The sequence below is a fragment of the Eleginops maclovinus genome, chromosome 20, assembly GCF_036324505.1.
Source record: "Eleginops maclovinus isolate JMC-PN-2008 ecotype Puerto Natales chromosome 20, JC_Emac_rtc_rv5, whole genome shotgun sequence".
Lineage (NCBI taxonomy): Eukaryota > Metazoa > Chordata > Actinopteri > Perciformes > Eleginopidae > Eleginops > Eleginops maclovinus.
In genome coordinates, this window is record NC_086368.1 from 19,698,253 (window position 1) to 19,714,537 (window position 16,285).

At 38.6% G+C, this 16,285-nt stretch overlaps 1 protein-coding gene across 1 annotated transcript; it reads right to left on the bottom strand.

Annotated features, from left to right (window-relative positions):
* Nucleotides 1-8,019: 8,019 nt before the first annotated feature.
* On the bottom strand, nucleotides 8,020-14,136 carry alas1 (aminolevulinate, delta-, synthase 1). Its single transcript, XM_063911094.1, has 11 exons — nucleotides 13,933-14,136; nucleotides 12,055-12,298; nucleotides 11,758-11,940; nucleotides 11,506-11,652; nucleotides 11,009-11,228; nucleotides 10,327-10,511; nucleotides 9,999-10,178; nucleotides 9,647-9,811; nucleotides 8,841-9,109; nucleotides 8,539-8,701; nucleotides 8,020-8,358 (listed from the first exon to the last, which is right to left on the bottom strand). Exons 2-11 carry the CDS (start codon nucleotides 12,263-12,265, stop codon nucleotides 8,198-8,200), a joined length of 1,884 nt encoding a protein of 627 aa, XP_063767164.1. The 5' UTR covers nucleotides 12,266-12,298; nucleotides 13,933-14,136; the 3' UTR covers nucleotides 8,020-8,197.
* Between the last annotated feature and the right edge of the window lie 2,149 nt (nucleotides 14,137-16,285).

The window sequence follows — 16,285 nt, forward strand, 5'->3', positions numbered from 1 at the left end:
TCTACATCCCATACAAAGAGTTTATAGGAAGTGGAATTATACTGTTCTTGACTGTACTATATATAATGTATGTGTATATACAGGAACCAGATATAACCAAATATTCTTCATGATTAAAAGCTCTGTAATTATTCGCAAAATAGTTTCATTAGCATTCTGTAACCTTTGTCTTTCTCGGATATGTAAGCAACCTTTGCTCTGTCAAGTCATTTCCAACCTCAAGGAGGGAATTTTTGCTCCATTGTTTCACAGCTCCAAGGCATGGGTGTCAGGCATGGCTGCAATGGAACAAACCAAAAACATGTTGGTTTATTTTTAAAGACACAACTGAAACAACTATTTAGCTCATGAATGAGGAAATGTGAAGTATTGTAGATCCACCATAAAGGTGAAGATTGCATACATGGGTCCCTGCATTGTCTCCAATTACAATATTGTTTGCCTAAGGTTGTCAAACACAAAAGGAAAGGAACCTTTAAGTAAATATAAAGAACCATGTTTCCTATTGACACACAGTAGACAAAACAAAGCATTATGTACTATGTTCAATGCTTGACCTTTGTAGATATTTGTCTCTAACTGACTCAAAATGTTAGCAATGCCTCCTTAAAACATACTTTTATCCTAAACCTTTCCTGACTTTCCTTTAGTTTTGATTTCATTTTAAATATTTGTTTTCTTTTAAAATAGTATTTATCTCATAACCCTTTCTGCACAACATTGATTGATTTAAAGCTCCAACTTGTATGTAAGTAAAGATAACCATGCCACATTTGAAGACGTGAGTGTCAAGACACAACACTGTTTATTTATTTTGATTAGAAATGTCTTCATAGATGTTTTTGAACTGGACAACCATGGTTAAAACCCTTGTTTAAAAGATGATTAATGTAAGCGCTTTACACAGTCTCTTTAATGTTCTAATATTAATATGGCTAACTTACAGTACGCAATTAAATAAAATGGCTTGTATACAGAAATATTTATGTGTTATCAAGAAGAAATAATTGGGAATATGACAGCCCAAAGTGAAAAATCTAGATTCTGACTTTTTAGTTTAGAAACCACTGATTGGATGTAGTAATTGTTGGCTTTGATGATACACTAACTTATTTTAGTCTCTGTTATTAACATTATTTGAGCCCAATTAATATCCTTTATTAGTGATTAATCTAGTTGTTTTTTTAAATCAATTTGAAAACTATGAGTTTTGGCTCCAGCTGGGTCTCATTCCCGCATCTGAACCTGATCAATGGAAGAAATATAATTGCCGTTTTTGCTGTGGCAATTGTTTTGTTAGTTAGTTAAAAGGCTTAACTCTTTGCTATTACTTACATTGTATAAAGGCATGGAGGAAAAACATTTGACAGTGCACTGTATAATGCACAACACTAATGGAAATTTGGTCTGTAATACCCCCTTTTAAAAATAGACTCAAGGGATTTATGTGAAAAAACAAGCGTCTAACTGTTGTAACTATAACCTTGTTTATGAAAGTGAAGGTTCAATGTCTTTTTATACCTGATACCCTTTCACCTGCATGGCATTGAAACTAGTTGGCAGCATGGATGAGAATACGCAGTTATAAGAACAAGTCATGAATGCAATTTGTGATGCCTTCTCACCCACACCGGGATCAATGTGTCATGATCTACAAACCAAGTTAACCCCACTTTGCAGTTCACAATAGTTCTTTAAAGAAACAGGTTTTATTTTGACTGTGAATCCAAAGAATGATCGCATGACAATGTTCTCATGGGTAATTATAAGGTGTTTGTGTTGCGTGATAGATTGGTTTACTGAAACTTTTTTTTTTATTATCCGGCTTTCTTACTTTAAAAAAAAAGAAGAATGCTGTGTTGCTTGGCCTGCATGGAGGAAAAGGAGTAGCTGACCTCATCCAAATCTCTGTGGATGTTATTCCTTTATCAGATGCTGCTCTCACGCACAGGCTACAACAATGGTCTCTCTCTCTCACTTGAAAGCTATCAAACACACAATACAGTACCTTAGTACTTTATAACTGAAATAGTCAGTTACTCTTGGTTTACTTATTGTTTTAATCAGTTGTCTTGAACACTCCCAACTATTACAATATCAAGGTTACTCTAGTTTTAAGTGGGTCATAAAAGTTATAATGCAAACTCCATTGACTTTTATTTGTTTTACTTTAGTGAATTACCTTGTTTTCCCACTTAACTCGTTTGTTCACCAAAATAAATGAGACAGGAAAGAGACAGGGAAGTTTGCAGAGGTCTAAATACTGGGAAGTTACCAGTGATCTGACACCATAACCTGTTGTGAAGAAAAGAGTGACATTGTCTTATGCTGTTACCTTTACATATCCTTGTTCCTTGTATGGCTCCAGGCAATGGGTGTGGGCAAAATCTGACTCCACTTTTACTAGAGTAAAGGTTGGTATAGGCTGCAAATCTTTAAACAAGTATGGAAGATAATAAAGACATCACTGCTACCATAGATCAAATCCTTTTAAAGAAAGTTAGGAGGAACATGACACAATGTGATCCCTAAGATGTGGTACTTGAGATTTAGTTTAAATACAGAACTAACAAATTAGCTTCCCTTTCAGCGCTGACCCTGATCTGTAACCTGACCTTGTTGGTGTTTCTAACCAGGGACAGGGGGGTGGCCATGAAGGGAGAGGAATGTCCAGCATGGTGCGCTGGACATCGGCCAGTAGCGTCTATCTGTCCGTCAGCATGTGGAAAGGCCAATGTGATACAACACTTCATACATTGCTATCAATACTCAGTTTCACAGGGTCACAGCCATGGACCTGTTAGAATAGTTGCTTTATTTGATGGTGTCTTTATAAATCCTTTATAATCACCAACAAGTATACAGCAATGAACTATTCATTTGTGCACAGCAGCTCGACTGGAAATACTTTTAAAAGTTATTTTTGGGGGCTTTTTGCCTTTTATCGGATAGACAGAGAGTGACAGGAAAGTGGGAGAGAGAGTCGGGGTGGGATCCGGAAAGGACCACGGGTCGGGAATCGAACCCGGGTCGCCGGCGTATGGTGCAGGTGCCCCAGCCAGTTGCGCCACGGCCGGGGAACAACTGGAAATACTTGTATTATTTATTTGCCTGCATAAAAGCGTAAAATTGTACACACACAAGGTTTTAATTAACAAATGCATGAGGAATGGATACCTACTTTTGGTTTAAAAGCTTTGTTTAAATCAATGCTTAAGTAATGTCACTGTAATTAGTACAAAATTGCAAAGTTCTTTTCAGGGCGGTTAAAGGTGTAATTGTCGACCTGTTAAATAAAATGTTACGAAATACTTTTCATTTAAAATGAATGATTCAAAGACAACAGTATTTTCTTCATCCTGCTTCATACTGCAGATGGATCCTATGAGTAATCATTATAACGTCCATATTATTTGCAGCCTTTGAGCTCTGAAAAAGCTTTGCACATAATGCTGTCATTCAAAACAGCAATCTGAGGAGTGAGAATGTGTGTGTGACACAGATAATTGCTCCTCATTCATACAACAATGCAGTCATGGTGGAGAAAGTGGCCTATCAGCTGCTAGAGTTTGCTGCATGTCTGATTTCATGCTCCAGAAAGCCAAAGAGGAAATGTTTACAGTCATACAAAGATTGACGATAAAACACAAAGCTTGGTAATGACGTTGCCTGTGTGTTGTAATCACTAGAGATGTAAGGTAGTTATTCATTATTCCTTAAACGGGTAAATCATACATAGATGGATAGATTTGTTAGCCATTTGTTACTTTTAAAACTTGTTTTAATCAATAAATTAACAATATCAAGGCATGTTTTGCCAAAACAGAATAGCTGTAGCTGTATGGAGTTGTTAAGTACATTGAATTACACTGCAATAAAGCTATACATCTGGACAAGATAGGTACTAGGAAATAACATTTCTTTTAAAAATCAGTACACATGTATATTTTGGTACTTAAACAGAGACATGAAGGCTTGATTATGGTTCACTGGAGGATTTTATTTGATGTGATGGTGCAATAACAGACACATCCCTTGTGATCTTTTTCTCTGAACAGAAATAAGTGTGTAATAGCCAGAGCAATAATCGCTTGTCCTTGGTGATTAATGTCAATAAAATCCCCCGGGATGAGTAATCAGGTTTCCAGTTTCCTTTCTGTACCAATTACATGGATTTAATTGGACTTTCATGCATGTATACTAATGATTATTTTGTTATAATAACTAAATAAACTGAACAACACAATAATAACGAATGTGCTTAGAAGCAGTGTTTTATTCCACTGTAAATCAATACAATTTGACTTTAATGCAATATAAATATAACAACTGCTGCACAGCAATCACATGAATTCCCCTTTTTTTCATCCCAGCAATGACCTCACGCACCATTTTTTTTTATTGCATGCAATTCCTGCAGACACATGCGCTCTTCACCAACGAGATGAAACAGTGAATCAATCACATGGTTTACATTCTTGGAGGCCCGAAGGACCTGCTTTTTTCCAAACACTGATGGCAGCTGCAAGATAATGAGGTCTGTGCCAAAAGACAAACAAGGTTGATAATAATTTGGCTAGATTCATATTAAGACAGTCGTCAATTTAGTCTCTCTTTCAACCACAGAAAGCAAAAAATGAATCATGATGACTTATTAATTTGTGTTGACATTTTTTGTAAGGTGTATATTCTGATCAAAATTGCTGAATTACAGTATGTGAAGCAAAGGACACTTTCCCCAATAAGGGAACACATCTATCTTCTCTCTTTGAAAGCCAGTAGAACACAGAGCAATGAAATGATCATGTCTCGTTTCAATAAAATGATTGATGAAGGATGGCACTGCAATCCTAATAAGGGATGTATTGTTTTCAAAACCCAGCTGCATGGGCACTCCCTGAAAGCACAGAGGAATGTTTAATACCTTGAAATGTAATGATGTTTCAGTCAGCCACACAGACACACCATGACTAAATTTCTGACCGACATTAATGAGAACTAAATATTGAGTTGTGTCTTCATGTGGGGGGGGGGTTGTTGCGTGTGTGTGTTTGCGTACTGTAGCTTCTGGGTGTTTAACCAGTTTTGGCTTTTTCTCATTACACACATCAGTCTGTAATGAGGAAGTGACCTTTGGGAAAAAGTCAAGTTGTATGGGCAGTTCTCCAGTTGCAACAGGCCTGATCACCTCTACTTCCTGTAAAAATAGCAGTGATAAAGCTGCTCACAGCTGTCCTTTAAATGCCAGTTTTAACTCTTGCATTACCACTGCATTATTATAATAATGCAAACTGTCATAAATGTAGAAGAGCATTATGGCAACCAGAGGAAAAACTGTTGAAAAACTGCTTCACCAACTTAAATCCACTGTTCTCTCAATCCCTAGGTTGTCATGTGGCATAACCAGTTAACATAAATTCCAAAAATAACAGTGTGTGTGTGTGTGTGTGTGTGTGTGTGTGTGTGTGTGTGTGTGTGTGTGTGTGTGTGTGTGTGTGTGTGTGTGTGTGTGTGTGTGTGTGTGTGTGTGTGTGTGTGTGTGTGTGTGTGTGTGTGCGTGTGTGTAGGGTGAGTCAGTCACATATTTGAAGGCATATAAATAGCTGAGAAGTAAATTACCCGGAAAAGACTTTGTTTTATGAGGAAAAGCGATCTACACACACACTTATAGTTCTTATAGCCTCTCAAATGAAAGGACATGAGTGAATCTGGTGTAAAATTGACAATCTACAAAGCACGGTATCACTATTCAAACAAGACGTGGACTGTGACCTCGCTCCAACTTTTTGGTCAATTTCCTCAAGGTAATGTGAGAAAATCAGTTCTAGAAAAATAAATAAATGTGCAGCACACTCTGCCCAGTGTGTCCAAGTTGAATGCACAAAAGTTGTTTTGATAAAAATATTTGTTCCCTGAAATATTCTACTATATAAGGATATAATACGAAATAAAAGCGCTGAATCCCAAGCCTTTAAATTAGTCCAGTCAGGCATTTATGGAAGGAAAATGCCTGACTGGAGTAAAGAGCTGATCCATTGATCTGATCCTGACCCCAGATAAACTCTGATTTTGTTTATCAAATTATTTATGGCACCTCGGTACATTTCTAAATGTTTTTGAGTAGACTGTGACGAATTACACAAACATGTAGCGTCTCTTTAGTTTCTGGTAATAAAAAAAAGAAGCTTGGAAGCCACGTGCTGCTGCCCTTAAGGATACTGTACTTAAATCCAAATAATCACATGGTCTAATATTCCAGACTTCTCATTGTACACATTTAGCTGCACACAACATGTGTTTTTCATCTAACCGCTTTATTTGTTAAGCCTTTTTGATTTTGGAATTAACTACAAAACACTGTTTTCAAATCAAAATCCAACTAAATGTTTTGTTAAAACTTCAGATTAAATCTGTATGCTCCAGAATTCAGAGAAAAATAATAAACTGTATATATAGATTTTAAAAATCATGTTTATGCTTCTGAAGTGATGTGAACCCCATCAAGTGGTTTTGTGTGTGAGGACAGAGCCGACTGACATTGAGTTTATTGAGGAGTCAACTCAAAAGAGGAAGTGTGTTTATTTACACAAAGCAGTGGTTACATCAATTCTTTGAAACAACTCACTTCCATTTTCAAAAGTAGTCCAGCCTTTAATGAAGCAACAGTGGATTTAAACACCTGCACACTTAGAAAACGGTGAACTGCTTGCAAATTGTGATTAGAGCCTGGTTTGCTCAATTTTATCCATCAGTTTTCATTTAAAGTCAATTTTAATAAGAGCTTATAACAAATGACGGAGCAGAGTCATTTCATACGGCCTGTCTGTGAGTCACAGTGAATCTCTGCGAACATGATCCCTCCATTAGGCTCTGAGGCTTATGTGGATATGCTGGACGTGTGCATGCATGGTTGTGACCTTCTTTTTATATTGTGAATCTGGGTCACCTGAAGTTTCACAGCAATATGTACTGTATGTCATGTCCAACTGAATTCACAGGGACAACGGTTTTCATATTGAGACAAAGTACACATGACACAATGTGCAATGATTGCTTAAGCATACTTGTTAAGACACTACATTCAGTCACAAACACACCAGTAACACAACACATACATTTTTTGCAAAACGAAAAAAGTACAAAAAAGCTTTGGAATCTGTGTCCTTTTAGTGTTAGCAATAAAAAGAAATGTAATGTGTTATTTCTTTAAAAAAAACAGGTACAAAAGTATTAAGGGCCTCTTGCATTCAAACCTAAGTCTGAAGCAGCCGTACACACACCTTTCGAACAAACCAAGATTGTAAACAAGTTGAGTAACATGCAAAGGATTTATTATTTTTTCCAGGTTTTATTGGCACAATGTGGGAAAACAATCAATGTCCTACTTTTGTCACAGGCAGAGGTAGGCTAGCAGATCAAAGAATAAATAGGTGACGAACACCAGCATCGCTCCAACACAAAGACTTTCATGTTCAAACGAATCATCGTGACCCAGATTTTCATAGCCTTACGAGAGCATTTCGTTCTACCTCTGAACTTCAGAAGCACAGGATTAAAATGTTACTTGATGTGTCTGTATATAATTTGCTCAGTTAAAACTTAACGGAAGAACAAACTCATATTCTAATAATCTTTAATATGGTTTATTAGTATGGGCAACTGTTGCAGTTTCTTCCCCAGAGCAATCCTCTGCTGTACATTTAACCCATATATGTGCAATATATATAATTTATTATACACACATATATATATTTACTCTACCATGAATAAATTCCTGAACTTTATTTCATTATTATTTTATGTATGCATGAATGCTATGTTTCTTTGTTGTTTTATGTTGTCTATTCTGAATGTTTTGAAAGCACATTTATCACTGTACATGTACAATGACAATAAATGCTTCTAATTTAATCCAAACCCCTCTTTTAGTGTATGTAAGTGCAACCTTTTTTTTTATTTTTCACAATTCCTTATCAAATCAACAGCAATGTAACAAAGAAATACCACACAAAACACACATTTCTTTTCATCTCATATTTTATTCTGAGCATATAGAACATCTGACATAGAATATTTTAAATAATATGTGTAGGAGGACTTATCAAAGATAATTAATACAATCTATGACAGAGATAGAGGAATGGGTGTTGAGTGTGCATGTGCATGTGCCGTCTATAGCAAGCTGTTGTGATTAGTGTTATGCGCAGGCTGAGATGGGGTGGCTGAGGCCGCTGAAGTAAGACTTTTCACGATCGCTCATCACCTCGAAGTGCAGCGGCTGCTGGCAGAACGTGCACTCTGCTGTAGAGTGGGGCTTCAGATCCAGGCCCACATCCTTCCACGTGTCCACCAGCCTCTCTGTGGGGGAGAAACAGGAAAAAGTGGAGGTCAGAAGGTGTATACCGATAACCAACAAAAAGAATACTCTTTTTTCCTTCTTTTTTTTACCAAGTTATACATTTAAGATAATCTGGGAATATGCACATCTCCAATGCAAAAGTTTTATGCAGGGTGAATTTACATTTGAGATGCTCTTACCAACAAAGTATTTCATCATCTCAGGGGTGTGGTGAGGCGTTGGGGCGATACGCAGGAGCTCTTCTCCCCTGGCAACAGTGGGATAGTTTATGGCCTGCACGTAGATGTTGTGGCGACTCATCATGAGATCACACACCTCTGTGTTCTTCTCTGCATCCGATACCTAAAAAGGTAAAAAATACATGTATGATGATAATGATGGAGCTCTTGGGTAGTTGCACTGAGGACATCCTTTTTAATAAATGTAGGGTGTCAAATTTCAGGTCATTGGGCAACAATGAAACAATTGAATAATTAATTACCCGGACGGGGATGATGTGACTGGGGCAGTGCACCACCGGCAGCCCCGAGTCCATCAGCATTTGCCGGAGCAGCTTGACATTACGCTGGTGTTTGCGTCTCAGCGCTCGGCCCTCTTCCCCTTTAAGGACCTGGATGGAGTTCCTTGCTCCGTGTAAAAGCATCGGGGGCAGAGAGGTGGTGAAGATGAAACCAGCAGCATAAGAACGCACCGTGTCCACCAGAGCAGCAGTGCTTGCGACGTAGCCGCCCACGCACCCGAATGCCTTGCCTGCAAGAGGACATGACACAGAGGGTTATTCTTCCATCATCCTTTGAAGACATTCACATTATACTCAGTGGTTTATGCCAAATCCTCCCACTACAATTTAAAACGTAGATCCCTTTGAAATGGTCCCTGCTGGAGAACAGGGACTGGAGAGCTCAGTTAGAAATAATTGTCCCCTTAGGTTGACAGGAACACACAGACCCAGAGTTAATTCAATAAGAGCGCAACAAGAGCCCACAGTCTCCTAGCAACAGCTGGGTTGCTCTGGCTTCTTTAAGCCCTCTGGCATATTGGTTGACACGGATGGGGCTTGAGTCTGACAACAAAACACATATTTCCACAAGCTAGGAGCAGCTGTTTTGATTCATAAACATATATAAATGTGGCCAAAAATAAAAGGTTGATAATAAAAGATAATGATTCAACTAGCCATTCTTGTTCCTTTAAAAAAGGCTCAGGAACATCTCAGCATGGCTTTAATGTCAGAAAGCTTAGCAGAACATCATCAGCATTTTGTTTTAGTAGAGATAACATACTGACCTAGTGTCCCTGAGATGATATCCATCTTGTGCATGATGCCATCCCGGTCTCCAATGCCGCCTCCCCTGGAGCCATACAGGCCCACAGCATGAACCTCATCCACGAAGGTGATGGCTCCAAACTCATGGGACACATCGCACATCTCCTCAAGCGGGCACACAGCACCTGCGTTACAGAAAGAGGAGTAAAAAAAGGGTTAACTATTAGCCCAAGAACTGGTAAAAACGTTTAGCTGTTAATGATTGGCAACTCAGTGATTCCTACGTTTCCATGACAATTAATGAGCAATCACGAATAAAGAAGTCTATAAAATGCTTTAAGAATATGTTAAATGGGAGCATCCCAAACTAACCATCCATGGAATGGACGGTCTCAAAGGCAACGATCTTTGGTTTTGTGGGGTCTGCCTTCTGTAGAAGCTCTCTGAGATGAGCGACGTCATTGTGGCGGAAAATGAATTTCTTAGCACCACTGTTCCTGATTCCCTGGATCATTGAGGCATGGTTTCCTGCATCGGAGTAGATCTCACAGCCTAAAATAGTTCAGAAGAAAAAGAGGAAGTGTGAATGAGAGTTTGCATCAAAGAGACAGCTATTGTGTGCCTACCACACAAGCCTAACAATCAATCAATAAGGAACATGAATGGTGGATTTAAAGTAAACATAAAAGCGTTTGCCTACCAGGTAGCATCTTGGCGAGGGTGAACAGAGTGGAGTCATTGGCGACAAAGCAGGAGGTGAAGAGCAGTGCAGCGTCCTTATTGTGAAGGTCAGCCAGCTCCTGTTCCAGCTCCACATGGAATTTACTGGTCCCAGAGATGTTCCTGGTGCCTCCTGCCCCTGAACCATGCTTTCGTAAAGTGTCCCTGAAAACAGAGAAGGACATTTAGTTTTACACTGCAAAGATTTTTCACATTTGTGTTCCAGTTGGAGGCTCAAGAGTTCACTAAATGGAAAATTCTGAATAATTAAGCGAGGGTGTTGCTTAGCGGTAAGGGACACTTTGTTTTAAGGTGTAGCCGCTTCGCAGGTTATAGAGCTGGGCGAGCTCAGACAGGCTGAAAGGAAAAGAAGAAAAACATCCTACCTCAGGGGCTTGGTTGTGAACTCTGAACAACTAACACTCTACAGCCACACAAACAACGGACTGGATCACCTGTAGGTGTTAGGTTCTATTTATTTATTATATGAGGTGTATCAACCATCTGTTTTTTTCCCTTTACAAACTCTCTAAAAGTGCCAACAGGAGATGTGGACAGCCAAGAAAAATATTATTCTCATTACATGTAAACACATGCAGACCTGAGGGAGAGAGTCAAGTGTGACACCACACGCACAAACAAACATGTCATCCAATACTCACGTAATTGATTGCACAACGCGTGGGTGTCGACTCATTCCCAGGTAGTCATTGCTGCACCAAACGGAAACTTCCTTCTTGTCGTCCAAGGAGCCAGTGAAGTTCTCAGCCATGGGGAACTCGGTGGCCAGACGATTCACAGTCTTGAACACACGGTATGTGTGGTCACTCTTCTTCTCTTCTATCTTCTTCTCGAAAAATTCATCGTACTGGTAGCGGGACACTGTGACAGAACAGGAAGGCATAGCTTGCTTAATGTGCCATGTTGCATTGTGGCAGATGAAGCAAGGCCTAACGGTATGAAAGTCTGAGCACACCCAACTCAAAACATACTGAATTCAAAATGACCTACTATTAAACTACGATACAAGAGTGAAGATGTTGCTACTATAATCCATCTTTTCAGGACAATGTGGTAACTCAATATCTCAAGCAGTCATATGAACTCAAGTGATTACTTTTCCAGGTTAATATGTAAGAGTAGTAAAAATAAAACTTACTAGTGCCTGCCAAGTTGTCCTGCAGCAAGTGAGAGACACTTTTAGGGCGCTGTTTCAGGAGGGCCTTCAATAGATTAGTTTGCTGCTCTCCACTTCCCTTAACGGTACTGGTCAGGGTCGGCTTCTTCAACTGGGCGGGAGAAACTTCTGCAAAACGTCAAAAGAGGACAAAAAAAAGGAAATGTTATCAAATAACGATCAAAAGAATGGGCCCAATTGGTAAAGTGTAATCAATTTCTACACAACTCTTACCTTTCTGGACCGTGCGGATTTCCTGAACATCCTCCTGGTACTCCATGCCAACCTGGCGGACCACACTGCTGTTCTTCTGGCCCATCTCAGCAGCCAGGAAAGGGCACTTGGAGGCCACTGTCTGACCTGATGGTGGCATGGGGTGGCCACTTGGCAGCTTGGGTTCCTGATCCTTTTTGAGGCCTAAAAGTAGATAAAATAAGCTTAAGATGTAAGCTAACACAGTATCAAAAAGTAAGTCATTATTTTAACTGCAACATTTCAGAAATGAGTCTACTTCTTCTTTGTCAGCCTCACCTTCAGCAGCAGACATGGTGTCCTCAGTCCTCTGATGGGAGGAGGAGGAGGAGCAGAGGGCCCGTGCCATTGATGGAGCCATAGGTTTAGCGGCCAACTCCATCATGATGGGGCATTTTTGGGCGTACGACACCATAGACTTTTTGGACTGCTGGAAGAAGGCCTGGGGCACACGAGCCAGGAAGGGGCAGCGACGCACGATCACATCCATGGTCAGCAGTAGCGATGATGATTGTCCAGAGATCTGAAGGAGACAGTTGAAACTTAGCTGCGGCTAACAACAAAGGGCGTGGCATTGTCAAAGGCAAATTGAAACGACTGGACAGTTCAGAGCCTTTTTTCTAAGTGCTTGTTGCTTAAGGCAGTGGTTCCCGACCCGTGGGTATGCTTCTTCATTCTGAGGGTCAAATACTACTTGTTGTTTGTTTTTTTACAGTTGACGTATTCGTTCATTTCTGGGAAGAAAAAATAAATAGAATAAAATAATTGTTTAACTTTGAATATGGTATTTTCTGCATTCAAAAATATGCAGTCAGAGGGCTTGTATGACAATTGCCAAGTGTTGGCTAGTACTACTTAACAAATATTTATATACAAGTCACCTTGTTTGCCTAAAATACTAAGCTACTCATTTAAGCAGCTTCACTTCATTTAAACACATAAACACATTAATGATGCTCACCATTAAACAGGGAAGTACTTAGGTAGAAAAGCATTCCCTATTAAAATGTTCAGAATAAAACAGGTCCGTTTAGCCCATTTTACTGCTGATAAGAGATGTTACAGTTGGATAATGATACATTTTTCGTGTGTTTCAGACTGAAACTACTTGAAGGGAGCTCATGGAATGTGGGGGCATTGAAAAGGTTCATAGTTGAAAGATGTTCATTTTGATTAACTGATAAAGGGTATTAAATAGCTGTCAAAGTCTTAAGAATCAATCAAGTAAGTGGACCTTTTGGTTAAAGTATTTTTTTTTCAAGGAGAGTTATAAACCTTCAAGCTAAAAATCTAGGCTCTCTGATTGCAATACACAACATCGACTTCCACTGAAACCGAAAAATCCTATTCCATCCCATTTCCAATGTTTATTTTACTGGATAAACTTCTGAAGTTAATGCAACAGGTGACTGATAGACACATTGCATAAAAAGGAAAATTTTAGCTGTATTACGTCTATCCCTCTGTCACAAGCCTTCCCCCAGATAAAGTGAGGTCTAAACATTCCTCGACAGTGTTATCACTACAACTTTTTTCCCACTTGAAGTTCGAGGGAAAAAGGGCACCAGCTCTTGTAAAACGTACACTAAAGTGGAAGTAGTTTGACAAAAAAGAGACTTTAAGCTATTTAAATATCTCGTCTCTGTGGTCATTTTGGGTGGAAAGGGTAGATTTTCTCCAAAATGTAAAACCACTAGTCGTCACCAGTGTTATAACGTCAGGTTGCGCAACATGAAACTCGGTATCCCTAGTGGTACTGTATACACAATTAAAATCACTGGCATTGACACAAACATTTAGTTTACTTTCTTGTTATTAAAAAAATAGCAATGTACGCCTTTAGGGTATGTTACCCAATGAATCGTTCGCCCTTTAAAGTGGTGTTCTGTGTTGACTCGTACAACATTTCATGGTTGGAACACAGTACGAGTAAGAGTCACGACCTGTATGTCTCCAACGATGAATAACACTTTAATTACATAAATGGTTTTTCGTTAAAGCCTATTTTCTGAAACCAAGCTACTGTAAAATAGACTAAGACTAAATGCTTACCGGATTTCTTGTGATCTTTGCCGGTTGACCGGGCTTAGCTATGTTGCTAACATTAGCCAAGAAGCTACAACCAGGAGATGAAGATGACCAAAAGAAGAGACTTACCTTCTCAAAACTTCACGTTTAATATCGTAGTCCTCTTCAAATGTCGTTTAGTAAACAGGGTAAACGCAGCTGAGCCAATGTTGTGTTACACTCAAAAAAAATGACTTGTTTGTAGAGAAGGTGAAGGAGGTGACTGCTTCGTTATCCTGCACTGAGGACGAACGATAGGACGAGGACGTGCAAGTTCTTATAACCAGCTTACGCCATGCCTGATATCGCGTGGACGTCTCGCGAGATCTCATTCGTTTACGTCAAAGGTCATTCCAGTCTTGCGTGACTCAATCATAGAGTAGGGAATTTTCTGTGTGGATGTCTGAAGGTTGGCAAAAAATATACTTTGTTTTGTTTGTTTTGTTTCAGACATTGCATATTAATCAATGTAGGTATATGGACATTAATGCAATTTTCCATGAACTGCAAATTCTCAAGACATTCATGCATATGCCTACTTTATAAGAAAAATAATCACCTTTATTCTTCATCTTGGATTTCTTTCAGTGTACACATAAATACACATGTAACGAAAAAGGAATAGCCATTATCGCTATGAAAATGTCTTTACACAAGTGTATACAAACACTGTTTTTATGTGAATGTGTCTGTATAGGCTTTGTACAAATTTGGGAGCAGCAAACTTTCTCTTTTATTCTATCATTGCTTCTCTCACATATAAGTGCAATGTGTACATAGATGTCTATACACTGAATACAGCTTGTAGAAAATTAACAAAGACATATAAGAACAACAATGGTGCATTAAAAGCTGTTAAATCATTTACAACGATATGAGGAGATGTTTCTGTTATTGACCTTGAATTAATCTACCCAATGATTCTGGCTTCATTAAGTATTGTTTACTGAACTTTCACACAGAGTAGTATTTTTTAATTGATGTAACATGTTACGTGATTTCTAACTTAAGAATGGATTAGTTGAGGTGGTTGAGTAGAGAGATTTCCTGTGCGCAAATGACCTCTGGTGTTGAAACAGAGATATTGAACCCGAGTTGATTCTAAATTGGGTTTTTGAAATTGTTTATAACTGTATGTGTTTTAATTAGGGTTGATGAGACACTTGTAAACATATGTTTGCTTGTGTGATTTTGGCAGAAAATGAAGGAAATAAATGTGAATTTTACACCAAAAGTTTGTCCTAAATATTGTCAGGAAGGGGGAATTAGGACCCAAGTGCAGCACAAGGAGGTGGAATACCACGTTCAACAAAGGGCGAGCTTTTATTATATAAAAAAAAGAAGATAACAAAAATGCCAAGTTAGGGAAATCCAGGACATACAAAAAGACTTGACTTGGTAAGAAAGATGAAGCCACACAAGAGATAAAAGGGGAACTAAGATTAAATAGACAAGGGTAAGAACACAAGACACAGCTGGAGAGGGGAGGAGAAACACAGGGGCAACAGGTGAACACAATGACACAATCAGGCACGGGAGGGAAACGCAGACAAGAAGTGAAACAAACAGATTTTAAACTCTATACACCCAGTTACAAGTGTATTGGGGACAGCTATCAGTGAACAGCCTTGTAATAGTTCCATGCTTTATGAATGCTCAGTTTTTTGTTGTATTCTTTTTTTCAATACACATTGAATTGTTCATTTATTAAGTGTAATCTGAATCTGTCTATGAAGTCTTTGGTCTTAATTTTCGCTCCCCAGCGTACACAGACAGGATGTGGTCTCATACAGATCTCGCTAGGTTTTTGCAATCATCACTGCTTTATTTGATTTATAGTAGGCCTAAATCTGCCGTAACAGCTGATTTGAAATAAAAATGATGTATGACATTCTTCATTGATGATTTGGGCTTATCTATGTTTTTCTGTTTAGAGATAGGAGCGTTTACTGTTTTTCCCATTTTCCTGTTGTCAGAAATGAGTTTATGCCTCAAGAAACTTAAAATATATATATATGCTTGCAACATAAGGCTATCTTGGAGCAATGGTTGAGTTTATATGGGGTTTAAAAAATCATAATCATGATCTGATATCCAGGATTAAGCAAGTAAACTAAAGTGGAGTATTTTTCACATTCACATTCACATTAATGTTGAAATCCCTGCGTACAGATCCAATATCTCCTTATCATACTTAATATAGTCTTTGGTCAGAGGTGGAAAAGATACTCAGTTTCTTTACTTAAATAAAGGAAACTACTCTTTCACAGTATTCTATAGAATATTATATTATTGGACACTCACTCCCCGCACACCTAAGTTATAACGTAGTTAGTTACATCCCACCACCGTACTGTACTTACAGTACTCTTAAGAAAAAATGCTCAATAAAGTGCAGTGATGGAAATTAACTAAGTATATTTACTAAGTGCACATTTGAGAT